Consider the following 26,208-nt stretch of genomic DNA (forward strand, 5'->3'; position numbering starts at 1 on the left):
TGCTTTCTTCATCACCTGCACAAGAAATAAGAGGTCAAATATGTGCCAGTTATTGCTTTAAATGTGTCAGAGGTTGCGCTAAACTCACCTTAATGGCGTATAATCGCGCGTTGCACTTCTTCCGTGCGAGGTAAACCTTCCCGAAAGCGCCGCGGCTGATCGGCTTCAAAACGGCGAAATCCTCGATGGACGGCGGTTTAGGAGCGTCCGCGGGTTTGTCGAGTGTAGCCGAGTCCCGCTTCTCGTCCGCGTCCATGTTTATGTGCCGGTTTTCAAGCGAGGAGCCGCACTGTGTCCGTCCAGAGGCGGCGGGACGCTCGCATGGTGAAACAACAACTCCGGTTTGTTTTGAATTTTTGAATTCCGCTCCTCCACAGGAACGTTTCGTGTAGCTGTCCCTGTTAACTGCCTGTGTGTCAGCGTGTGCTGTATTTAAGTGTTAAGTTATTTATTTCAGCTGCGACACCGTCGAGTGTATTACTATTGTCAATATTGTAAGAAAAAAAAGAAAGAAGCTCAGATAAGGTAATGAAACGATATTCACATTTTCTATGTTACATTTTGATCAGGCAGTCACGGACAGACGCGAGAACTAATATAACGTTTGTGTAATAACGGTTTATTTTTTTCTGTAAGACGCATTCATTCATTTTAAACAAAGGTTCATTTGTTTATTTATTTTTAAAACATTTTTAAGATGATTATAATTTTAAAAAGCGGTTTGCGTTCCTCGCGTGACGTACTGATGGAAGCTGCATCCAACGGTAGCAATTCGGCCCTGACGTCATTTTGTAGTCCATTTGACCTCAGACGCTGTAATACACGTTAAGCGACATTTTAAATTCCGTTCCATTTTCTTCCGCTTCATTTTAAATTAAGTTATATATTTTTAATAAATGTTTAAAAGCATTAAAGCTTTTAATTGAAAAAAAAAGAGGTGTATGAGTTCAAGACAGTGCGATTTTTACGTCATTTTGTAGTCCATTTGACTTCAGACGTCAGTTTGCCTTCCTCGCGTGACACACTGACGCAAGCTGCACCCGGTAGCAACTCGACCCTGACGTAATTTTGTAGTCCATTTGACCTCAGACGCCATAATACACGTTAAGCATTTTAAATAGTTATATATTTTTAAATAAATGTTTAAAAGCATTTGAAGCTGATTTTAATTTAAAGAATATCATTATTATAATTATTCCTGTGCGATTTTTACGTCATTTTGTAGTCCGTTTGACTTCAGACGTCAGTTTGCCTTCCTCGCGTGACACACTGACGCAAGCTGCACCCGGTAGCAATTCGACCCTGACGTCATTTTGTAGTCCATTTGACCTCAGACGCCATAATGTCCGTTAAGCATTTTAAATAGTTCTATATTTTTAAATAAATGTTTAAAAACATTTAAAGCTGATTTTAATTTAAAGAATATCATTATTATAATTATTCCTGTGCGATTTTTACGTCATTTTGTAGTCCGTTTGACTTCAGACGTCAGTTTGCCTTCCTCGCGTGACACACTGACGCAAGCTGCACCCGGTAGCAATTCGACCCTGACGTCATTTTGTAGTCCATTTGACCTCAGATGCCGGAGAGTCCATTTGCCGTTTAAAGCTAAGCTGCTTGAAACTTGCTTAACGAGGGAAACAAAAAGGACACGAGTCCCGGGAGGAATCGCTCATACAGGTCATACAGAGGGTCTCTCCTCTCCTCTCCTCGTCACACCAACCCTCCATATTCCTATTTTGACTTTATGATCCGGCAGAAAATGTTTTCACTGTCAACGTCGCTTCAGCCGCAGCAGGTAAGCCGACTTTTGTTTGATTAAGCCTCCTAACGTCTCACATTTAACCGTTAACCGTCCGTTAGTTCTAAGGTCAGCGTTGCGTAGGAACGACCGTTACGGGAGCTATAGCAACGAGAGGCTCTTGTCTGACGTTGTTTATGTCACGTCAATGACAACTTAGCTCGGCCTGTGTTAGCACGCCTGACGGCAGACTGGTCCTGGTCGGCCCAGGTCTACGTCACGTCGTCTTAGCAGGGATATATCTCGAAGCGGGGACTCCCCACGCTGTGTACGTGAGGTTTTTAACGTACTGTAAGGCTGGGAAGAGCTAAATAAAGGTTCATATTCAAGGAGGAGAGGTTACATAAGTCACGTAGGTCTGACGTGGGAGGGTTAGGTTGAATGACACTAACAGACCTGCCTGGAGGAGTCACATCAACACCAACAAGAGTGCATATAATATAGTAAATGTGAGATTCCTCATGTCACCTTGTGTCATCTCCTCTGTCTGTGTGTCTGTCAGATGATGCTGCCCCTCAGCCAGCTCATCAACGCCCTCCACTCTCTGAAGAACTCAGCCACAGCTTCGGTCCAGACGCTGCACAGAGACTTCATCCCAGAGCACAGTTCATATCTGAAAGAGGTGAGACGGACACCGGTGGAGACGTGACACGATGATGATGAAACATCACTGACTTTTGGACCGACAAGACAAATGACAAAAGACAAATCCTACATCAGTAAATCTTTAGTTAAACTTTCTTTTCGTGAATCATTGTAAATAATAAGGGATTAGAATATACTTTATTTATCCCACAGCAGCAGAAGAGGTGTAATATACAGAATACAGAACTATAGCATCATGCTTTAAGCCTACCAGTACCTGACAAATAGTCTATTTCATGTTTTTTTAGCACACCCCTGACTACTGAACCAGGTATAACTTGTAATGTATCTGTATCTATATCCACGAAGGTGTAGATAACCTATGTTTCTTGTCCTTCCTCCGCAGCCCAGTGTGAGTCTGAGGGATCTCGGCCTATCAGAGATCAGGGTGAGTCAGCTGGATGAGCTGGTCAGCAGGTTGCTGCCTACACCGGGCCCTGAAGAACCTCCCGCCGTTCCGTCGTCATGGAGGACGAGTCACGTTTCTGCAGACAGCTTCTTCCACAACAAGCACGGTGAGCAGCTCGGGCCGCAGAGCCGAAAGGAGATCCGGCTTCACTGTTTTCTAAGAAAACAGCCCAGAGCTGACTCAATCTAACGAAGCGTTTGCACCTTTTCGTCTGACAGGGTTTTCACACAGAAGGTTGGGCGTGTTTGGCTCCCCGATATTCCACAGACAGTATCACAGTCCTCTAAAAGAAGTTTGCTCAGAGCTACAATTCCTGCCTGGTAAGAAACTGGATTTGAATACCTGCTGCGTCTATGTGTGTGTGTGCAGCCTGGCTTTTAGTGTTTAATGTTTATCTCCGTGTGTTTCTGTTCAGTATGGGTCCAGACTCGGGGTTTCAAGACACTTAGAACAAAAGCCAGACGAATGGAGTCTGGTTATGACGGTCCAGTGGAGTCTGAGCCCTACACACCAACCTTCATGAAGGTCATTGCACACTTCCAGCTGTTTTTACACTGTGTCAATAGAAAGATTAACAGGAACTATTTGTCATTGTGCACATAAAACTGAATAATTAGGGGGCGGATAAAGAAGTGAAAACTCTCTGTTTCCATCACAGGGATTGCTTCAGAGGGAAAAGGGACCAGAGGCGCAATCACTGGACCAACTGTTGAAACAAAAGAACCTCCCAGACAACCAGCAGGAGGCTTTCAAGACGGGTTTCACTGAGGGCTTCATGAGGTCTCAGGCCTTCACTCAAAGAACACAAGGCATGTGTGCGGTAGTCAGCGTTGCGTACAGTTGCGTCAGGTTTTCTTTGGGTGGCAGTGCTGAGTTAAAAACCCAGAGAGATCCCATGATTCACACAAGGCTGTGTAACTGACCTTCGAACCTGCTCTGTTTCTTTGACAGACTCGCTGAGGAGAACCAGGTTGATCCTGCTGGTCCTCCTCCTCCTCGGTATTTACGGCTTGTCGAGAACCCCGTTTCTCTCGGGTAAAGGCTCCTTTTCTGATGCTGGTTTGTTTCAGTTTTTATTCCTTCCTGTGCTTGTGAATCATACCCGGCCCTACATGCACACTGTAAATGGAGGAAAGGTTAAACACTGATGAAACGTGGCTGAAAAAACATCTCCCATGGTGTGCATATAGAGTTTGACTGCTGCATACTACTGATTAGTGATACTTTAATCTATATTAACTATGTATTTTCATGGACACAATAAATGTACAGCAGTCATATTGTCTGTCATCGTGAGACACTGTCTTATACAGATGATTGTCCGCCGTTACTGTACCGAACTGGCTGTCTTGTGATTTCCACAGTGAGGTTCCGCACTACATCTGGTCTTGACTCGGCAGTCGACCCCATCCAGATGAAAAATGTGACGTTCGAGCACGTCAAAGGAGTCGAGGAGGCAAAGAACGAATTACAAGATGTTGTCGAGTTTCTCAAGAATCCCCAGAAGTTCACCGTGCTCGGCGGAAAACTGCCTAAAGGTGTTTTATATTTTCTCAACATGTTTCATTTCCTTCCTCCAGTTTTGCCAGCGGATCTTATCTTAAACTTTTATTGATATTTTATCATAATTAGTTTCCTCTGTTTTCCTCTCAGGGATCCTCCTCGTTGGTCCACCAGGCACAGGAAAGACTCTGTTAGCGCGGGCTGTGGCCGGAGAGGCCGACGTGCCTTTCTACTACGCGTCCGGATCAGAGTTCGATGAGATGTTCGTGGGTGTCGGTGCGAGCCGAATCAGGAATCTCTTCAGTAAGTTTGCCGAATGTGAGAAACTGTGAGCAACTAGTGGAGGGTGTAACCAGACAACACTAATGTTTACTTTGTTTGTGGTTTGCAGAAGAGGCAAAAGCGAATGCTCCCTGTGTCATCTTCATCGACGAGCTGGACAGCGTTGGCGGGAAGAGGATCGAGTCTCCTATGCATCCATATTCCAGACAGACAATCAACCAGCTGCTGGCTGAAATGGACGGGTCAGTTTTCTGACTTTTATAAATGCAACATGTGAATAAACTGTCTCTGTGAAGAACTTCCTGTTCATGTTTTGGTGTTTTACAGGTTTAAACCAAATGAAGGCGTCATCGTTGTTGGTGCTACAAACTTTGCAGAGGCTTTGGACAAGTATGTTTACATTTTTATTTCATTTTTTTAACCAAAGCTCCTGTGTTAAATAAGGTCAATCCATACAGTGTGTACGAATAGTTAATGTATACAAACCTGTTCCAGATTTTTACGTCCCACTCTGTAACCTTTGTCCTCTCACAGAGGTTTGTGGGCTTTTTTATCCTCATGGCCTTGTCCTATTTACCGTAATACACCTTTATAGTACTGATAACAAACACCCGGAAATAAATTAACGGCCAACTTGTTTTAATATGAACTAAACTGAGACAATAACATAAAGTCATGCAGGGTGTTTTTGTGTACAGATTGTACAGCCGTAAAGTCATTTAACAGAAATTAACAATCCGTGTACCTGTGAAGATTGATGAATACTACTCTGTTAATACTTTTCAGCGCTCTGGTAAGACCAGGAAGGTTTGACATGCAGGTCACGGTCCCTCGTCCAGATGTGAAAGGACGCACTGAAATTCTCAACTGGTACCTCTCCAAGATCAAAGTGGACCCTGGTACGTTTGGTGTCTCATATGGGAGGATATGTTTCCTGTTTTACTCTTAATTGTTATTATAATATTTTTATTAAAATGTCAGAAACAATTTCTACTGTGTAACTTATGTGATCTTAGTAAGGAAATGCTGAAAAATTTGCAAAAACATGAAGTCTTCTTAGCCGTTAAATCAATTTTCAAACATTCAAAGCCTGTTTCTTAGCCGTTAAATCAATTTTCAAACATTCAAAGCCTGTGAGAATACCTTTTGTTTGCATTTTCTGTAAAGGACACCATTGTCTTTTGATCACCTTTTTATAAAGAAGGCCTTTTGTATTGTGTTACAGCCATAGATGCAGAGATTATTGCCCGGGGCACGGTTGGATTTTCTGGGGCAGAACTGGAGAACCTGGTCAACCAGGCAGCCCTGAAGGCAGCCGTGGACGGGAAAGAGATGGTCACATTGAAGGATCTGGAATTCGCTAAAGACAAGATCCTCATGGGTGATTACACACAGTGTTTCGATCCGCTCTGCATCCTTCACATCACATGAGACGGATTACCTCGACACAGGAAGAATGTTAACGAGAATGTGCTTTTTCTCACCAGGCCCTGAGAGAAAGAGTGTTGAAATCGACAAGAAGAACAAGACCATCACAGCCTACCACGAGTCCGGCCATGCCATTGTTGCCTATTTCACCAAAGATGCAATGCCCATCAATAAGGCCACCATCATGCCTCGAGGACCAACTCTTGGACACGTGAGCTTTCTTTTTAATATAATATCTCCTTACCATTTGTGTTACTTTCTCTTAAAACTCAACTGGAGCTAATCAAACACGGCCCTGCTCTTTGTCCTCAAGGTGTCCTTGCTCCCAGAGAACGACCGTTGGAGCGAGACGAGAGCTCAGCTGCTGGCTCAGATGGATGTCAGTATGGGCGGTCGAGTAGCAGAGGAGCTCATCTTTGGAGATGAATACATCACCACTGGTGAGCTTGATTTGCTTGATGCTTAGACATCAGATGCTGTTGACTGAATGTATGTTTTACTTGATTTTCTCCTGCTGTTGTGCATTTTAGGAGCGTCCAGCGACTTCGATGGAGCAACCAAAATAGCAAAAATGATGGTGACCAGGTTCGGCATGAGCGACAAGGTACGATTATAGATTTGTGTGATTCATGAGTGAACATTTTGATCCTTGTCACAGACATAGGAGACAGACAGGCGCTCTTTACTGTATACACTGCTATAGGGGCCTTTATTGACAGTCCATACAACGACACTGCAGACCTCTAACATATAATTACACCTAAGACAATGAAGCTTATAATAAGTAACATTAGAAGTCTATTGTTCGTCCAACCAAAGGATGTAATTTGTGTTTGGTTGCAGCTCGGTGTCATGACCTACGGTGACGTTACCAAGCAGAGCCCCGAGACGCAAGCTGCCATCGAACAGGAAGTCCGAGTTTTACTGAAGGTGACCGTTCCCACAGCAAATTCAAAGATAATTGATCACAACTTTCTGTGTCCATTTTCTGATTAATCACTCTCTCTCTTTTTCTCCATCCAGGACTCGTATGAACGTGCTAAAAAAATCCTGAAGACTTACAGTAAGGAGCACAAGACGCTAGCCGATGCTCTGCTAAGATATGAAACTCTGGACGCCAAAGAGATCCAGATGGTGCTTGAGGGAAAATCACTGGACCACTAGATACCTCAGTAGATCTTTTAGACTCTTGTATCATGTATATACATACCTATATATGAAGCTGTGCAATTGGTGCACAGGCCTTTTGGAGGCCTTGTATTGCATTTCTTTTTGTATTCCTCTTATTATCAATGTGAAGATGACACTGAAATCACTGTCACCCCCTTTGTATACATTTTTATTTGATCTTCATTTGTCCTGCATTTTCCCATAGAGATGACTTTTGGTTTCACAGCGATTTGTAAAGCACTTCACAGTTTAATTGGATTCAAATAAATATTTGTTCTCCACAAATTTGAGATGTTTGGGGTTTCATGAGAACCTGGGGGGGACCTCTACTCTCAAGAGAAATGGCTTCTGTCGTAGTTTTATACATCAGAGTCATATTTGGTAACAACAAGGTCTCAGAACAAATGAATTTGACAAAGATTGTGTTTAATTCAGGTCAGATGATGTGTCATTTTAACTTTGTACAGACTGGTGAACACCGTAGGACCTTAAAGTACCTCAATGTACCATTCAGCTGTAGCAAGGTGGTGCTACCACTGTTCATTGTTGAACTGAGTTTTTGTCTCTGAATGATGTCTCTCAGTTGTATCTACCATATGCTATCATTTTGTGTGTTCTTATTTATTTAAGTGCCCAAAGGTGTGTCCTCTTATTTTCTGAAAATTACTTATAGGCCCCCCCACATCCTATTCTAAGCTGTATATAAACTGTAAGTGTGTAAAATGATTGGCTTTGTGCTTCTGATTGTTCATCTTGAAGCTCAAATAAAGGTTACTCTTACCCATGAATGTGTCGTACGGTGCATGACTCAAATTAAACTTAAAGGTTGCATGAATTTATGTTTATGGTCATTTGGGGCAGTACACTGAGCATCAATAACATTGGGATATGATATGGCAAATTTATTAGCAATCAGTTCTTCTAGCAGACTCAGCGGTCATTTGGTATTGTGTTTTTGGCCATCTGAGGAACACAAGTCCAATAATCACTTTTCGGAATCACGCTATCTCAAGTGGAATATCAGTCTGCTGTTACGTGCGGCACATATATGTTATTAGAGCTTTCTAACTTAAAACAGCTACCTGTTACTGCTGACAGCTGGGTTGGATCAAAACTGTGAAGTTGTGGCCCTTAAAACCAAAACAAAGAGTCAAAAGACACTAAAAATGCTCAATAAAGTTGAGGGGAACTGCAGAGTTGGGTGATAATTGTCTGGTTTGTGACACCTCACTGTATACAGTGTATTTTATATATACTGTATGTATAAATCCGTTTAAATCAGCTTTAGCCACTCAGTTCCCCACTTAGTATAGTATGTCCTTACTTTCTCTACTCCACAGGTTGGAATCAAATTGACCAGTCAGAGGACGCCTGACAGTGATAATCAGATGCTTTGTATACACTGGCTTCTTTTGTCAATCTGCAAACGGGAACAAAAGCTTATTTACTGCTGCCTTTGAGTGATCTCGACCTATAATTAGTGTATTTAGTTCCAGATGAGGCCAACAAACCAGAGCACTGTTGTGTCCTCTTGTCTCTTTTCATTGATGCCTGGCACAATGTTTATAAAGACCGGGAGGTACAGAAACACTAGTTCTAACCAAAGACAGCAACCCGGACTGAACATTAAGCTTCACTATGGAGTGGTTTGAAATCTCACTTTGGCTTTTAGAATAAAACAACCAAGTCTCCAAAGCAGCTTCACTGTTATCTCAAGGGAACAATGGAGGACGCGGTGGATGACATAGCTGTTATTGGGATTGGATGCAATTTCCCTGGAGGTACGACTAAATTATGACGCTGTTGCAAGCATCGTTTGAGTTTTTCCAGTTGTCGTAAGATCATTTATTAGGTATTTCATTTCAGGTGAGGGGTTGGACAATTTCTGGAGTATTCTGTCGGAGGGAAAGAACTGCGTTGTGGATATTCCAGCAGAGAGGTTTGACACCACCTTTTGGTATGATGCTGATGATAGCAAACCTGGAAAAACACAGACAACCAAAGCAGCTCTTATAGAAGGGTAAGCATCATCTATTTAGACTATTTAGATTCAGTTTATCATTCTGTTGAGAGATGTTTGAATTATGATCCATCTTCTGTTTTTTATATTTTAGGTTTAATGAGTTTGATCACAGGTTTTTTGGCATTAGTGAAGCAGAAGCTGATTTCATGGACCCACAGCAGAAACTCCTTCTGCAGTGCACATACAGGGCATTAGAAGATGCAGGAATCGCTATGGAAAGCATCAGTGGAAGCAGAACTGGAGTCTACATAGGTGACCACCATCGTTTTATGACACACTTTAACCTCCATCCCCAGTTTCATAAACAAATTGTAACACTGCTTCTGTAATCGTGTTGCAGGTCTAATGAACAGGGATTACGAGATGCTCCAAAGTAACAGTTCTACTACAGTAACCCACTACAACGGCACTGGGACGGCCATGAGTGTGGCTGCCAACAGAATTTCTTTCACCTTCAATCTCACTGGGCCTTCTTTTGCAATTGACAGTGCTTGTTCTTCATCTTTGGTGGCTCTACATTTAGCCTGCCAGGCTTTAAAGCAAGGTATTTGGTTCTCTTTTCCCTACAAATACAATGCCCAAAAGCCAGTTTAAGACATCCGCCTTTGATTTCACTTTCTTTTTCAACTAGGAGACTGTGAGATGGCTTTGTGTGGAGGTGTCAGCTGTATAATAGAGCCAAAAGTGTTTGTTGCTCTCAGCAAGGCGAAGATGATCTCACCTCAGGGGTTCAGCAAACCTTTCTCGAGCAGAGCAGATGGCTATGGCAGAGGAGAAGGCTGTGGTGTTGTTCTCCTGAAGCCTCTGAAAGAAGTAAGTATATATTGTGTTTATTTTTTGACAGTCATGATTACATTGCATACAGTGTGTGACAGTGTGACTTTCTGTACAAAGGCCATAAAAGACTGCAACAAAGTTTGGGGTATCATCAACAAAACAGCCGTCAACCAAGATGGACATTCAGTCACTCCAATCACCAAACCGTCCATGACACAACAAGAGGAGCTCCTGCGAAGAGTCTACTCAGAGTCTGACCTTACAAATGTCCAATACGTAGAGGCACATGGGACTGGAACCCCGGTTGGAGATCCAACAGAGGCAGGAAGCATCTCAAACGTCATCGCTAAAGCCAGACCTCCTGGTTCAGCGACACTGCGGATTGGCTCTGTGAAAGGCAACATTGGACATACGGAATCTGCTGCTGGAGTGGCCGGACTCATTAAGGTACTCTTAATGATGAAGCATGAGACCATTGTTCCCTCTGTTTTTTACTCAGAAGATAGTGCCAGCATAGATGTAAAAGCTCTGGGTATAAGTATTCCTGTTAAAGCCGAAAGATGGGAGACAAATGGGTCATTAGAAAAGGTAGCTGGGATCAACAGCTTTGGGTTTGGAGGCACAAATGCACATGTGATTGTAAGAGAATACAGTCAGACCAACATTCCCACACAGATCCCAACAGGCTGTCCAAAACTCTTTGTAATATCTGCAGCATCTGAGAAATCATTTATTCTATCCGTCACCGACACCCACCAGAGGCTTTGCAGCAATCAAACAGTTGATTTACAGGCACTGTTTTACACTTCAGCATGCGGAAGGAGTCATGCTAGACATAAATATCGGAAGGTCTTTCCAACATCTTCCCTCTCAGATTTAGAAAATCAGCTAACATCTGCATTGAAAACAAAGTTTGAGTCAATAAGATCTGACATTCATGTGATCTTTGCGTTTTGTGGAAATGGGGTTGCCTACAGGGGTATGTGCAAGCAGCTCCTAAGAGAGGTTCCTGTTTTTAGAGAAAAGGTCAGAGAAGTTGAGAATCTCTTCCAGAGATATAAAAGAACCAGCATCAGTCAGTGGCTTGCTGGTGAATATGATAAGGATGATTTCAGTAAGCCAGATGTTGTCCAGCCTCTTCTTTTTGCGATTCAGGTTGGCATTGCCAGTCTCCTGAAGCACTGGGGTGTCAAACCCGATGCTATGCTTGGACACTCTGTTGGTGAAGTTGCTGCTGCTCACTGTTCCGGCCTCTTGTCTCTTGAGGATGCCGTTAAAGTGTTGCACCACCGTAGTACTCTTCAGAGCAAGGTCTCAGGAGGGAAAATGCTTGTGGTTAGTAACGTGGCTGTAGAAGAGGTATTAAAAGTCCTTCCAGACTTTGCTGGAAAGATTTGTGTTGCAGCATTCAATAGCCCCCAATCCTGCACTCTGTCAGGGGATGCAGATGCTATAGAGTTCCTCCATCAGAGGCTGAGGATTGTGTTTACAGAGGAGAATATCTTTCTCCATGAGTTAGATGTGCCAGCAGCATATCATAGCCATATGATGGATCCTATACTAGATGACATTGAGAAAAGTATTGATCCTTTGAATGCCAACAACAAGCAGTGCAAATTATTTTCAACAGTGACTGCAGACAGTAGTTCAGATGGTGACTTTACAACAGGCAAGTACTGGGCAAGGAACATCCGAGAGCCAGTTTTATTTGAACAAACACTGCGTGCTGTTACCAAAGATAAGCAGTCAAGGAGAAATGTTGTCGTTGTGGAGATTGGACCACGTAAGGCTCTCCAAAGGAACATACATGAGACTGTGGGACATAATGCCATAGTTCTTTCCTCCGTCCAGCCAGGGAGAGATTATGACACAATCTTGTCCACTGTGGCAAAACTATTTGAACTCGGTATCAATGTGGACTGGCATCAGCTCTACAGGGGTTGTGAGACATTGCCCACAGCTTTTCCAGTCTATCAGTTTGTGAACACAAAGAAAGAATTGAATTTTGAAGCTGTGAGGAAAGGTGATGAATCAAATGCTTGTTCTCCTTATACACTCATATCCCAAATAAATCAGGGTAAGAAAGAGTACACATGCAACTTCTCACTAGATACTACACCATATCTTTGGGAGCATAAAAACAATGGTGTTCCCATTGTACCAGGTGCGTTTTATGTTGAACTAGCTTATGCGTCAGTCATTGCGAGTTTAAGGCCAAAGAAACCTGTTTCTCTGCTCCAGCTCAGTGTAAGTTTTGAGAGTCTGTTAACACTAAGCTCAAACTACCATCAGTTAAAAGTGACACTGAAGCATGCAGAAAATGAGGCTTCATTCAAAATACAATCCTCTGCTGCAACACATGCCTCCGGTACATACAGGTGCACAGACGGCCGACCGCTTTTAGAAGAACCAACTCTTTGTCTTGACATGATTTTGCAAAGGTGCAAATTGGTTATGAAGAGAGAAGAGATTTACTCAGTTCTTTCTCAAGCTGGATTTGAGTATGGCTCTGTCTTCAAACAGCTTGATGATGTGCATTTTGGTGATGAATTCAAGGAAGCTGTGACGGCAATTAAAGTTCCAGATCAACTTCTAAAACACCTTCATGACTATTTCATTCACCCTGTGTTACTGGACTATTTCTTGCAAATGACTGCTGTGGTAGCTATCGGACGGCTAACGGCCAAGCAGGGATTCCCTTCAGCTATCGGTAGCATTGCCGTATCAGGACCACTACAAGAGAATATGGTCATGTACCTACGAGCCACTCAAGAGACTTCAGACTTCCTCGATGTATGTGGTAGCTTTTCCACCACAGAGGGTCAGGTACTGGTTGAACTTAAAGGTGTGAGGATCTCATTTTTGTGCAATTGCTCAAATGTTCTTCAGTCGTGGTTCTTCCACAATGAAATAATTACAATTCCTGAAAAGAGAGACTTGCAAAACTGCCAAATAAAAGCAATAGTTTTTGAAGACAAACTTGGCATTGCGAAAGGACTTAGGCCATACATACACCCAGAGTCAGCATTTGTGGAGAGCAGAGATCATTGGACGGCAGACAGAGTTGGAAAATTTGTTTCCCACTCACTTAACACCAGTGTGGATTTGGAGAATATTCTCTTCATTTGGGGTGTTGAGGACATTAGTCACTTGTCATCTGAGAAGATGCTGGACCGCTTGGTGACTTGCTGTGAGCTTTTTCGCCAGATTGTTTTGGCTTTGAAAGAGAGCAAACGCTCTTGCACTGTCCACGTAATAACCTACAGATCGACAGAAACAACCGCAGACCATGTGAATCCTGGTTTTGTGCTATCTGGTATGACGAGGGCTTGTGCAGCAGAGATGGTAGGTCTCTCTTTTCACCTGACTGATCTTGCTTCTGTGACCAGTGAAGACATTCAAACGCTGGTCCATGTAATAAACACCTGCAAACAACATGAGGTCATGATCAGCAAAGGGCAAGCATCAACAACAAGAATAGCACAAACCCCCCTGAGGGACAAAACTTTACATGATGGTGATTTTCACTCAGTGTTTGTGAGCAACTTTGTTGTACAGACAACTGATCCGTACAGAATGACTCACTTGTCTGCCATCCCCTGTGACACAAATATAAATCCAGTCCAAGAGAAGTCAGTTGAGATTCAGCTAACCAATGTATGCCTGCATTCATCAGATTACTTTCCTGTCACCACTTCACACTTGAATTTCGGCAAGACGATGTACTGGAGTAAGCACACGTCACAGAATCACAAGCTTCTCTCTTTGGATTTTAACGGCATTGTCACAGCTGTTGGGAAAGATGTCTCTAATCTTAAAGTGGGAGATCACATTGCTTCATGTTATCCAGTTGTTGCCACTGCAAAGATCATAATTCCTGAAGCCGTGTGCTACAGTACGAAGAGACTCCCATTTCTGAAAAAGACTCCATGTGTGTCTTACTTCATACTTGCATGGGAGATCCTGCAGAGAATGCTGTCTAAGGTAAACCCACAACACAGAAAGCTGGTCATTGTCTCCTCCAGCTCAGTCTCTGCACTAATGAAGGTTTTGGCTCTGACAGCAAACAGGTCAGGCTGGAATGTTTCCTCAATGCCGGGACAACCTCTACATTTTGATCAGGGTCATGCTTTTGTTTTTCTGCCTCCGTTTGAACACTCTTGGCCGGGGCTGTTTGGCAGTGGTGGTCATGATAAACACTTTATTTTTGTACATAGCAATCACATGCCATCCTCACTCTCAGCAAACATTGCTGCATTGAAGAGTGAACACATGCATGTACATACACTTGATGTGGCTGATGTTCTCCAGAGAGCCAATCTGCAAGTACAAAACAGGAACATCTCTAATTGGCTAATATCTTTAGGCTTTGATACAGCATCGCTACCTTTGAAAATGGAAACCTTCCAATTATCAAGCACAAAAGAGCCACAGAGCAATGCAGATGCTGAGTCATACTTCACAACAAAGACAGTGCAACAACTTGTTCTACATCACAGAGAATCTGATTGTCTAGTGTCTGATATCCCTTTGCTTACAACGCCTCGACAACTTTTCAAACAAAGCTGTGTTTATATGGTAACTGGAGGGCTCTCTGGTTTGGGACTTGAGACAGTAAAGTTCATTGCCCATAATGGTGGCGGTTGTATTGTAACACTGTCCAGAAGTACTCTGACTGATGAAATGCAGTTTGAAATGGATCTCCTCCAGAGAAGATATGGGGTGACAATCATGAATGTCCAATGTGACGTTTCTGTGTCGATGCAGGTAGTGGACGCGATCTCAAAGATTGAACAAAGATTCTCCTCTTGTCCAATCAAAGGAGTGTTTCACAGTGCTGCAGTGTTACATGATGGGTTGATTGAAACACTTGATCAGTCCCTCTTCCGAAAGGTGCTGCAGCCCAAAGTGAGTGGGGCTCTAAATCTTCACTATGCAACACTTCACAACAAACTAGATTACTTTGTGTGCTATTCCTCCATTTCTTCATTCATTGGAAATCCCTCGCAGAGTAACTATGCAGCAGCCAACTCCTTCCTGGACACATTCTGCCATTACAGGAGAAACCTTGGACTTGCTGGACAGTCCATCAATTGGGGTCCTTTGAATCTTGGTCTCTTGCTGAGGAAAGACAATTTCCAAAAGTTCCTGGAGTCAAAAGGGATGATGATAATGGATGTGTGTGAAATTCCACAGGCTCTCGAACAATGTCTTCTGATGAACAGACCACAACAAGTCATATGCAAGTTCAACTTCAAAAATCTTTACATTCACGTACTTTCACAAAATGCGTCTCTCAGGGAGCGGCTGTCGGCTTTAGTGGCAATGGAGCTGAAAGATGATATAAGTAGTGAACCTGGGGTTCATCATGTTTCTCCTACAAATGGAAATGTGAGAGCAATAGTCAGTGACATCAGCAATGTCAGCGTAGATGAGCTAGATGATGATTCAGCTCTGTGTGCATTGGGTATTGACTCGATGTTAGCCATGACTCTGCAGAATAAGATTTTCCAAGAGACAGGCGTGACTGTACCTTTAGTGAGAATATTGGACCCCAGCTGTACACTGGCCACTTTGGAGACTATTGTAATGAGTAATGGGGGTTTTGTGATTGCATGAAAATGTTTGGAATTCATTTTACAGTGCACTGTTTCACTGCTGTGGTATGGTTCTCAAATTGGTTGAAATTGTTTGTTACTTTATGCAACCCTATAACAGTCTTTTATAGTAAGCAAGCGTATGTTATAGCTATAAAAATGTCTAAAACATCTAGAAATGACTTTTGAAGCTGTGCAGATTGTTTTGATTTTGTGATATTGAATTTTGGAAGTGTGAAGGCCTTCAGAATGACCACACCTATTTGGAGCCACTCCTGCCACAAATTGCAATTGTGTAATCTTGATGTAAATAAATGAACCTTAAATAAAGTGCAAAGACATTGGAAGATTGTTTTATCGTGTCATTAAGAAGCAAAAATTAAATAACATTAGATATGTTGCTTTGACAATGTGTAATGTGATTTAATAATCTACAGTTATAGTCAGAAAAACAGTGCTATAAACACTACCATGATAAATTACTGTATCTGTTATCATGTTAATTGCATGCATCTCCTTGTTCTGTCATGGACCTCCAGGAGAGCAATGTCCTCGTCTGCATGGTGTGATAAATGAATGGCTCAAACAATAGGAAGCTCACTAGTCACACATGCCCCCAATTCTACATTTATGGGACATAATACTGTATCACATGCTTTTTCCATCATCATCATCATAAAGGTGATAATCCATCAGGATCAATGAGCTAGCAGTGATAACAACTGACCATGACCTAAGACAGATGAGCGAATGTAAGACAGGCAGGTAAAAGTACATTGGCATTAGTAATATGTGGACCACAGCCTATAGCAGAGGGACAGATATTATTGACTTGTTTAAATTTAGAAATTTATTGAACGTTAAAAAGGAATGCACTTCATTTACATCAATTATTCAACATTAAAATACTAATTTATCAAAAATAATTGTGTATGTTGACTGTTATCATGTTTTCATCATGAACTTATCAATAAACAGAATGAATAAAGCAGATAAAAAGTGATGGTGTATGGTAGAACTATTGAGCCAAGACAATAACCGGAGCCAAAAGAGGCAAAATACAATATGAACATGTCATGACATGGCGTTACCACAAGAATGCTGCTGTATTGCAATGAATCAGCCTTCTATTGAATCAAACACACCAACTGTTTTCATGTTTTCATCATGAACATATCAATAAACAGAATGAATAAAACTGTGATAAAAACATACATTCAAAATTGGACACCTCCAAAAAGAAAAAAGAAAGAAAAAGAGTAGTAAAAGTAAAAAGTAAAAGTGAGTAAAATATCATCAATAACCAGAGCCTTGCATTTGCAAAAAAAAGACAAAATAGGCAAAACACAACATGAACATGTGGCATTAACTCAAGAATGCTGCTTGCCTTGATCTTCTCATGAAGTGACAACATTTTCAATATCACAATATAACCACTGATAATGATGATCTGACTTTATAGATTTCTGCATGTGTATTTGTCATCTTTACAGTCTGGTAGAAACATCATCTTCAACTTCATCTCCTTCACTCAATAGAGCTACTACTGTTGACAGTGTGGCATTGGGATCCAGCAGTTTCACCAAAGGCACATTCACACCTCTCTGCTGAAAGATGAGATTCTGCAGAGTCATGGCCTGCATGGAGTCAATGCCTAAGGATGAAAGTGGCGATTCATCTTTCAGCTCACTTTTATCCATGCCAATGGTCTCACTAAGCAGAGAGGTGACGTACTCTTTTGGTGAGACAGTTTCAGTTTTTATATCCTGAGAATCCGATTCTTTGGATTTTTCGAAAGCCTCATAAACCAATGCAGCCAGGCGCAGGGTCAGGGCTTTATTTTGAGAGAGGACGTTAAACCTGATGTTTCTGAAATGAAACCTGCAAACAGCCTGTTGGGGTCGATTTAGCACAAGGCACTCCTCCAGACCTTTATGAATCTCAGCCACATCCATCACCATCATACCCTTTGCCTCCAGAAACCGCTGGAAATGTTCCTTGTTCAAGAGGAGACCAAGGTTTAGAGCTCCCCAGTTGATAGACTGTCCAGGCAGCCCAAGACTGCGCCGGTACTGACAGAACATGTCAAGGAATGTGTTGGCTGCTGCATAATTTGTTTGTGATGCATTTCCCAGAAAGGCTGAGATGGAGGAGTAACACACAAAGTAATCCAGCTGACAGTGCTGTGTCGCACTGTGCAAATTCAGTGCACCGTTTACTTTGGGTTTGAAAACTTTCTCATAAAGAGACTTGTCGAGGGTTTCAATGAGCCCATCATGCAAGACAACTGCACTGTGAAACACTCCTCTGATTGGACAGCCAGAGAATTTCTGGTCGATGACACTGATAACGTTGTTTACAGACTCAGACACAGATATGTCACACTCCATGGTAGTGATGTGATTTCCACACTGTTTCTCTACATTATGTATCTCTTTCTGCACCTCTGGTGTGGGATTGCTCCTGGAAAGTATGACAATGATCTCACCCCCTTTTTGTGAGATGAACTTGACGGTTTCAAAGCCCAGACCAGAAAGACCACCTGCCACTATGTACACTGCTCTCCTTCGGAAAAGCTGTTTTTTTGTTGGCAGCAGTGGGATGTCAGACAGCGTGGTACTGACATCTTTTTCCAGAGCCACAACTGCCAGTTTCTTAGAGGTGAAGTATGATTGTTGTCTCTCTGAAATAATCTCTGTGCTTTCAGGGTTCACACTCTGAAAGGTAAAGTTTTCAAGACCAAACTTTGTGCTCAACCTGAAGGACTTCAGCCAGTTAGAAATGTGGGGCCTTTCTGCACTCAAGAATCCCTTTTGGAAAATGGCCGGCATCTGAATTGTCTGCACACGAACACTTTCCTTCACACCTTGGAACACATCCTGAGCAAGCAAGCACTGACTCTGAGTTTCACAGATCAAGACAACATGTTTGGCACCTGGCAAGTTGCAAACTGTGGCAATCAGAGATTCATCAAATGGGGGCAGGATGACAAATGCATCTATTTGACTGACATTGACTTTGACATTGACTTCAAAAGAGCCATTGCACTGTGTGCCAACAATTACATTCCAACCTGACTTGTAAGAGGTGCTTGCCAAGACTTTCATCAGAGCAGAATTCGGCACAGTGGATATGATTCCTAGATTACGTTTGGTTCTGGGCAAGGCTCGGTGCAGGACCTCCCATGCAAGCACAAAGTAGGAAACGCAGGGTGTGTTTTTAAGGAATGGGAACCGCTTGGTGCTGTAGCACACGTCCTCTGGAACACTAACCTTGCTGGCTGCTACCACAGGATAACAGGATGCAACATGATCCCCCACCTTCAGTTTCCTTACATCTTTTCCAACTGCTGTGACAGTACCACTGAAATCAAGAGCCAGTAGCTTGTGGTGCTGTGATGATGAGTGTTTGTTCCAGTACAATGTCTGGCCAAAATTCAGATGTGAAGCACTGACAGGGAAGTAGTCAGATGAATGAACACATATCTTATTGGGCCGAATTTCAACCGATGTATTCCTCAATGACTGGGCTTCCTCCTCAAATTGAATGGCACTCAGTTGAGTCATCTTACGTGCATCAGCTGTCTGAAGGATGCATGGCTTAGACAATGTAGGAGTAAAACTACCCTCTGAACAGTCAGTGATTTCAGGTGGAGTACGGACAATGGAAGGTTTAAGAATTTGTCCATCTTTTATCACCAACTCTGGGTACTTGCTGCAAGGACACGATCTTAGGACCTCAGACAGAGCTGCGATGTCCTCAGCAGAGACAGAGCTTATATCAATCAGCTGAAAAGAAAGATCTGGTAACTCTGCAGCAAATGATCTTGTCATACCAATGAGAGCAAAACCTGGACTTATGTGGTTTACTGTGATGTCAGAGGAACAGAAGGTGACTGCTCTGATGGAGTTCGGGAAGGAAATTTTCTTTAGCTCAAGGACTATTTGGCGGAAAATCTCACAGCAGTTCGCCAAATTCTGCAGAACAACATCAGCTGACAGTGAGGTCAGGTTTTCTTTGCCCCACAAAAATAAGACCTCATCAAAGTTTTTATCAACATCCGTTATGTTGAGATTTTCCAAGAGAGAAGGAAATCCATGGCTCAAGATATGTTTTGCATGCGTGAAGGAAACATATTTAGACTCTGAGTCCAAATATTGTTGAAGGCCTTTGCCGATCCCTATACGGTCACAGAAGACCAAGGCCTTAGGAGGAGGAGCAGATGTGTCGTCTTCAGAGATGACACTGAAGTCATTATGGTAGAAATACTCCTCAACCACATGAGAGCGACTGCCAAGGTACTTGATTGTCGCTTGTTTAACCTCAACCAACACTCTTCCTTCTTTATCTGCAAAGCAGCCACAAACCTCAAAGTGATCAAGACCTACATCAGTTGCTCTCAGATAGACAATCATCTCTTCTTGCAAGGGTTCAAACACTGTCAAACTTCCTATTTTGGCAGGAAATCCTGGTCTACCATCAAAGATGTGCTCTACTGTAACTGGGAGAAGTTGCATCATAAAATCTAGCATAACAGGATGAATGTGGTAGTCATGCAACTGAGACTGCAGTTCTTCTGGAACTGTGACAACTGAAAAAGCCTCCTTGAGATCTTCTCCGTAGTGCACATCCCCCTTGTTGCGGAAGACATCTCCATACTGAAAGCCTCCCTGAGCGAGATACGCATAGAACTCCTGCGAGCTCACAACAGATTTGCATCTTTTGTAGATGGAGCTTAGGGAAATGCACTGCTCCTCAATCAGCCTCTCTTTCTTTGACACCACTGTGCCTGATGCATACATTGCAGAAGGGGAGAGTACCTTGAACCTCGATTCATTCTGTGTTTGCTCAAGTTGCACCTTCATTTCAGGTGAATTCTGCATTAAAACAAATGGACTGTGAAAGTTGACACTGAGTTGTAGTGAGCTGAGCGGTACTTTTGGTTTGGCACTGGCCATGAATGCAGCTAAACCCAACTCAGCATAGAAAGCACCAGGGATGATGGGTATACTGTTGTGTCTGTGCTCTTTCAGGTAAAAACAAGAGTCAGACTTCAGATCACAGCTGAAAACATTACTTTCACTTCCTGTCTGACAAAGCACAGGATGGTTACTTCCTTTGCTTTTCTGTGCTGCCCCAATGATGACATCTCTGTCTGAACTATCAAACTGGTATTTCGGAATAGGCAGAGGCATTGTCTCATATCCTCTGTAGAAGGTGCTCCAATCTACATAGACACCCAGTTCGAACAGCTTAGAAACAACAGATATCATTGTTTCATGATCTTTCTCTGGCTCAACCGATGCAAGAACAGCTGTGTTGTTACCCACAGATTCCATAATGTTTCTCTGCAGCCCCTTTCTTGGCCCTATCTCCACAAAGACTGTATTCTTCATTCCTTTAGTTGCTGACTTCACTGCCTGCTCAAAAACTACCGGCTCACGGATGTTTCTAGCCCAGTAATTCCCTGTGCAGAAATCACCATGCTGCACTTCTTTGCCTGTCACTGTTGAGAACAACTCTGTGTCAAGATCATTCACCTGCAAGGAGCCAATTGTCTCCTCGATTTCTGGCAGAATTGGGTCCATCATGTGGCTGTGGTAAGCAGCAGGGACGTCCAGTACACGAAGGAACAGATTCTGACTGTTGGCTGAGGTGCTCAGCACCTTATGGAAGCTTGCAATTGCATCTGCTTCACCCGAGAGGGTGCAGGACTGTGGGCTGTTGAAAGCAGCGACGTAAATTCTACCAGAGTAACGAGGGAGAAGATCGGTTACCTCGGATACAGCCATGTTGCTGATCACAAGCATCTTACCCCCAGTGACTTTGTTCTGGAGAATGCTGCGGAAGTAGATTACTTTTACTGCATCCTCAAGAGACAAGAGGCCTGAACAGTGAGCGGCTGCAACCTCGCCAACAGAGTGTCCAAGTATTGCATCAGGCTTGACACCCCAGTGTCTGAGTAGGGTGGTAATGCCAACTTGGATAGCAAAGAGGAGTGGCTGGACAACATGTGGGCTTTTGAAGTCACTACCCTCAAACTCACTCTCAAGTGTGTCCAAGATGTTCAGCGTACTCAATCTGAGGAAATGTTGTGCAACCTCTTTGATCTTATCTCTGAATACAGGCTCTTGTTTTAGTAACTGTTTGCACATGCCATGGTAAGTGAGGCCATTTCCACAAAAGACAAACACTAACCTTGAATCTGAGTAGGACGTGCTGATATTTTTGCCCACGGTGGCACTTAACTTCTCCTTAAGATCAACTACAGATGAAACCACAATGGCCTTTCTGTATTTATGTTTTAGATGGCTCCTCCTACAAGCTGATGTGTACAGCAGAGCATCTAGATCAACTTTGCTATCTTCTATCTGTTTAATGGTGTCTTCCATCATCAGAGTAAGAGATTTTTGTGAACTTGCAGACATGACAAAATACTTTGCCTGTTTCCTGTCATTCCTTTGCTCAATGCGGGACTGCTTGTGCTGTTTGACAATGGCATGAGCATTTGTACCCCCAAAGCCAAAGTTGTTCACCCCTGCAATTCTTGCACCAGAGGCTTCCCACTTTTCTGCTTCCTTAGGAATTTTAATGTTCAAGGCTTTGGCATCTACACTTGCAGCCTCTTCAGAATAGTAAACTGAGGGAACAATGGTCTCATGCTTCATCATTAGGAGAATCTTAATGAGTCCGGCTACTCCAGCAGCAGATTCCGTATGTCCAATGTTGCTCTTCACAGATCCAATCCGCAGTGTCGCTGAACCAGGAGGTCTGGCTTTAGCGATGACGTTTGAGATGCTTCCTGCCTCTGTTGGATCTCCAACCGGGGTTCCAGTCCCATGTGCCTCTATGTATTGGACATTTGCAAGGTCAGACTTTGAGTAGATTCTGCGCAGGAGATCCTCTTGTTGGGTCATGGACGGTTTGGTGATTGGAGTGACTGAGTGTCCGTCTTGGTTGACGGCTGTTTTGCTGATGATACCCCAGATATGGTCATGGTCTTGTATAGCCTGTGAAGTGACAACAATGACAGTATTGTGTTTTTGACACTGTTGAATGGGTTATATTGGTATACAATGACATGGGAATTGAATAATTATACTATGTAGTCCCAGTACAATTTGTCAAAAATGGTTTTGGACTTGTTATGTAAGCGGGACAAGGAAAAGTCCCTAATATTACATTTACAGGAATTGTCCAGAATGTTTAATGTTTAAAAGGAATCAATTGCATTGTTATAGTAAGTCAGTTAGTTATTAACTGATATTAGTCCAATGATATCAGTCTTATAGTTTATATAATTGGATGTCAATAAAAAGGGAAAAGGAAACTGTGGCATGTTTATTACTCTGCACTTTCTGACCTTTTTAAGCGGCTTCAGGAGAACAACACCACAGCCTTCACCTCTACCGTAACCGTCTCCTCTGTTGGAGAAAGGTTTGCTGGTCCCGTCAGGCGAGATCATCTTGGCCTTGCTGAGAGCAACAAACACTCTTGGCTCTATTATACAGCTGACCCCTCCACAAACAGCCATGTCACAATCGCCTGATAAGAGAAAGGGTGCAGGGTGTCAACTGCTCATCAGGAGCGGTACAGTGCAGTTACCTTACAGGTTGCTCCAAAAAGTGTCTTTAATTATTTATACTGTACAAACCTTGTTTAATGGATTGACAGGCAAGATGAAGAGCCACGAGAGATGATGAGCAAGCGCAGTCGATGGCCAGTGAGGGCCCAGTGAAGTTGAAGATGTAGGAGACTCTGTTTGCAGCAATACTCATGGCGAACCCTGTGCCAGTCCAGTGGTTGATCACACTCGGGTGGACCTGTGTAGCGGTTGTCTCATAATCTCTGTTCATTAGACCTGTAATAAAAGCACCATAAAAGAACTGTAGGAGAAGTGCACATAAACTATATGTTATTGCATGTTAGATAATTCTGTTACCAAAAAACACTCCTGTCCTGGTCCCACTGGCTTTCTCCATGGGCATGCCAGCGTTCTCTAAAGCCCTGTAGACACACTGAAGGAGCTGCTTTTGTTGAGGGTCCATTTGCTCCACTTCACTGTCGCTGATGCCGAAAAACCTGTTGTCAAATTCATTGAACCTGAAAACATAAAATCATTTTTCAATACCTTAATTGCCTTAAGTGAGATTACTTAACCTGGTGTTGGCTGTAGTTTAAAATGAGAAAATCAGAAGCATGATTCTATTGGATGCTGGTTAAGCACAGACAATGTGAGAGGATTAAAACCTGAAGAAAGGGGGTTTCCACACACCACGTGGTTTTAAAGTTGATCCAGAGCTGAGGAAAGCCCCTTCCTTTATTTTAAGTAATCAAAATCATTTCTATGAATATTTAATTCAAAAGTCCTGAGAGGCAAGTGAGATCAAAAATGTTTCACTGTGTCTACCTCAAGAACAGGTGATAATAAAAAGGCTAATTAAATTTTTCATCTGTGAACAGGCAGAAAAAAAAAAGTGCAGAAAAGTCTTAAGACTATCTATATACATACAGTACATTTACAAAACACATAAGAAGAGCTGTCAAATGTATAATAAACTTTAAAGATCATACCCGTCAATGAGAGCAGCCTTGGCCGTGCGGGATTTACCCGCTTTGTTGTCATCAGGGTCATACCAGCTGGCTAAGTCAAATCTCTCTTTGGGAATTGTCACAGAACAGGTTCTCCCCTCTATGAGAACCTTCCAGAAATTGTCAAGTCCCTCTCCTGTTTGGAAACATACATATACATGTTTAAAATGTTGTATTTTTGATATGATAACCGCACATTGGGCTGATTTGTAGTCAAAGAATTGGAAATGATGGAAAGGGTAGAACTTGAGATACATGATTTGTCTACAGTAACTTAATTTGAGCAAAGTAAAATCCACAACATCCATTTTAGAAATACCAGCGATTTTTCTTTTTTCTGCTAATTTCCTGCCTTTAATGTCTAAAATTTAATCTGACCTCCAAAGATGGGGAAGCTCTCAGAAGAATTTCATCTCCCACCCTCTCATCTTTTTCATTACTTTCAAATTAGACTCTGTGCTCGCGCCTTGTTTCCAGTTTTTCCCTCATTACCACCAAGTCTACAGTGGGAGGAGCTTCAGAAGTCACTCATCTCTAAAGTTTATGATGATTGCTCACCAGTTACCAAAGTCAAGGCTGTTTGCTTCTGGCAGAACTATTTTGATACTATTGTAGCGACCCTGCAGTAATGTGTTTTAAATACTTTCAATGACCATAAAATCCCCCCCCCCCCATGTCGCCATATTTGGGCTCCCAGAGGAACATAACCGGTTTACCTCTAACCAATTAGATATTTTAGCTTTTACTTCCTTACTGGCAAGACACCATTTCCTCTAGCAGTCAGTGGCTCAATGACACCACGTCTTTTCTAAAGCTGGAGAAGATCAGACATTCAGTGAAAGATAACTCTGATCAATTTGATAACAAGTGGCTTCCCTTTTTGACATTCTTCCACTCTCTTCAATCTATGCCTCTTGATTGATCATTATTATTATTATTTATTTATTTATTTGTCTGTTTATTTTTTCCCTTCGCCTGTCTTTTGGTTTCCCTTGTATTTTTGTTTACACCCTGTAGCTTAAACACTTATTCACTTATTACATACAAGAGTCCTTAGTTATTATAAAATAAGAAAACAACCTAGGAGGCAGATCGTATGTCTGACTCTTCATTCATAAAGATCCACAGTATTTCTATTGTATCGATATGTTTACATTTCCAAATGTGATGCGGATGTGACGTGATACTCAATGTAACTGTAACATTGGTTCCTGTTCCACTGTGCCTTATTTCCTAATAAAAATATTAAAAAAGAAAAAGAAAGAAATACCAGCGATTGATTTTTGTGAATCCTGATAATGATTAAGAGGTTGTGCGTCTGTTGATCTAATAATGTTGAAATGATATTTGCTATAACCTCTCACAAATTGTAAAGGACAGAGAGAAATCTATAAATCATAAAAATCTGTCAATAAAAAATTAAGAATCACAAAAAAAGAAAAAACAAAAATAAGTTTCTAAATTCAAATAGCTTACCTCCTGGGAAATTGCATCCAATGCCCACCACTGCAATATCGTCTTCAGCTTCTTCCATTGTGACTGAACATCACTGAAAAAGAAAAGAAAAATCAAAAATCTTTACTGCATCATGTCAGCATCTCTCTTTTTTTCCAAGCAACATCTCATCCAGAAATAAATTTGCATTCTTTGAAATTATCCAATTAGTCCAGTATTGTCATGCGCCGGTGCATCCTTACATCCCACTGCTTTTTCTCTCAGTGATGGTATCACTGCTGGCTGCGCCGATCGTTCTTATAGCCAGCTTCTTTTCTTTATAAAACATTAATGATTGGTTGTATACGTGACCATGGAGATGAAGGACTTCAGTGCACACATTTATAGCGCCTTGCAAATGATTGAACCAATATGTCATCAAACAATGAGGTTACTCTAGGTCTTGTTTCATCGAAGCTTATCACAGTGATACGTCATAGTCATAACTAACAATCAACCAGACGACCCAGGAAATCGAGTTTAAAAT

At 42.3% G+C, this 26,208-nt stretch overlaps 3 protein-coding genes across 6 annotated transcripts; 2 read left to right on the forward strand and 1 right to left on the reverse strand.

The window, feature by feature from the left end:
- The first annotated feature begins 90 nt into the window (after nucleotides 1-90).
- LOC104937072 (ATP-dependent zinc metalloprotease YME1L1) lies at nucleotides 91-8,026 on the forward strand. 4 transcript variants are annotated; one of them, XM_027274178.1, is made up of 18 exons: nucleotides 91-341; nucleotides 2,304-2,423; nucleotides 2,793-2,961; nucleotides 3,074-3,175; nucleotides 3,271-3,380; nucleotides 3,514-3,664; nucleotides 3,807-3,914; nucleotides 4,220-4,393; nucleotides 4,509-4,661; nucleotides 4,750-4,882; nucleotides 4,968-5,030; nucleotides 5,427-5,539; nucleotides 5,866-6,021; nucleotides 6,128-6,279; nucleotides 6,382-6,508; nucleotides 6,599-6,672; nucleotides 6,912-6,998; nucleotides 7,092-8,026. In XM_027274178.1, the coding sequence occupies exons 1-18, from the start codon at nucleotides 186-188 to the stop codon at nucleotides 7,230-7,232; spliced, it is 2,289 nt and encodes a 762-aa protein (XP_027129979.1). In that variant the 5' UTR covers nucleotides 91-185; the 3' UTR covers nucleotides 7,233-8,026. The 4 variants fall into 4 exon arrangements, with proteins under 4 accessions (XP_027129979.1, XP_027129981.1, XP_019109694.2 ...); XM_027274180.1 differs by having other exon boundaries at nucleotides 3,807-3,890; XM_019254149.2 differs by lacking the exon at nucleotides 91-341 and adding an exon at nucleotides 1,482-1,798.
- A 312-nt stretch (nucleotides 8,027-8,338) lies between these two features.
- Nucleotides 8,339-15,671, forward strand: pks1 (polyketide synthase 1). Its single transcript, XM_010753227.3, has 6 exons — nucleotides 8,339-9,019; nucleotides 9,105-9,258; nucleotides 9,353-9,513; nucleotides 9,602-9,805; nucleotides 9,893-10,074; nucleotides 10,156-15,671. Exons 1-6 carry the CDS (start codon nucleotides 8,962-8,964, stop codon nucleotides 15,655-15,657), a joined length of 6,261 nt encoding a protein of 2,086 aa, XP_010751529.2. The 5' UTR covers nucleotides 8,339-8,961; the 3' UTR covers nucleotides 15,658-15,671.
- A 1,420-nt stretch (nucleotides 15,672-17,091) lies between these two features.
- On the reverse strand, nucleotides 17,092-25,824 carry LOC104937073 (phthiocerol synthesis polyketide synthase type I PpsD). Its single transcript, XM_027273971.1, has 6 exons — nucleotides 25,704-25,824; nucleotides 24,210-24,363; nucleotides 23,578-23,738; nucleotides 23,290-23,496; nucleotides 22,999-23,180; nucleotides 17,092-22,645 (listed from the first exon to the last, which is right to left on the reverse strand). Exons 1-6 carry the CDS (start codon nucleotides 25,759-25,761, stop codon nucleotides 17,123-17,125), a joined length of 6,285 nt encoding a protein of 2,094 aa, XP_027129772.1. The 5' UTR covers nucleotides 25,762-25,824; the 3' UTR covers nucleotides 17,092-17,122.
- Nucleotides 25,825-26,208: the final 384 nt, after the last annotated feature.

Source organism: Larimichthys crocea, chromosome XXIII (genome assembly GCF_000972845.2).
Source record: "Larimichthys crocea isolate SSNF chromosome XXIII, L_crocea_2.0, whole genome shotgun sequence".
NCBI lineage: Eukaryota > Metazoa > Chordata > Actinopteri > Sciaenidae > Larimichthys > Larimichthys crocea.

Bases quoted from the DNA above. Each gene is read 5' to 3' on its own strand.
- LOC104937072 (XM_027274178.1), top strand. From the start codon at position 186: ATGGACGGCGGTTTAGGAGCGTCCGCGGGTTTGTCGAGTGTAGCCGAG. The intron at 2,962-3,073 runs GTGAGCAGCTCG...TTCGTCTGACAG, and splicing joins CTTCTTCCACAACAAGCACG to GGTTTTCACACAGAAGGTTG. The intron at 5,540-5,865 runs GTACGTTTGGTG...ATTGTGTTACAG, and splicing joins CAAGATCAAAGTGGACCCTG to CCATAGATGCAGAGATTATT.
- pks1 (XM_010753227.3), top strand. From the start codon at position 8,962: ATGGAGGACGCGGTGGATGACATAGCTGTTATTGGGATTGGATGCAAT. The intron at 9,259-9,352 runs GTAAGCATCATC...TTTATATTTTAG, and splicing joins AAAGCAGCTCTTATAGAAGG to GTTTAATGAGTTTGATCACA. The intron at 10,075-10,155 runs GTAAGTATATAT...TTCTGTACAAAG, and splicing joins TCCTGAAGCCTCTGAAAGAA to GCCATAAAAGACTGCAACAA.
- LOC104937073 (XM_027273971.1), bottom strand. From the start codon at position 25,761: ATGGAAGAAGCTGAAGACGATATTGCAGTGGTGGGCATTGGATGCAAT. The intron at 24,364-25,703 runs GTAAGCTATTTG...GTTTCCAAACAG, and splicing joins TGGATGCAATTTCCCAGGAG to GAGAGGGACTTGACAATTTC. The intron at 23,739-24,209 runs GTATGATCTTTA...TTATGTTTTCAG, and splicing joins AAGGCTGCTCTCATTGACGG to GTTCAATGAATTTGACAACA.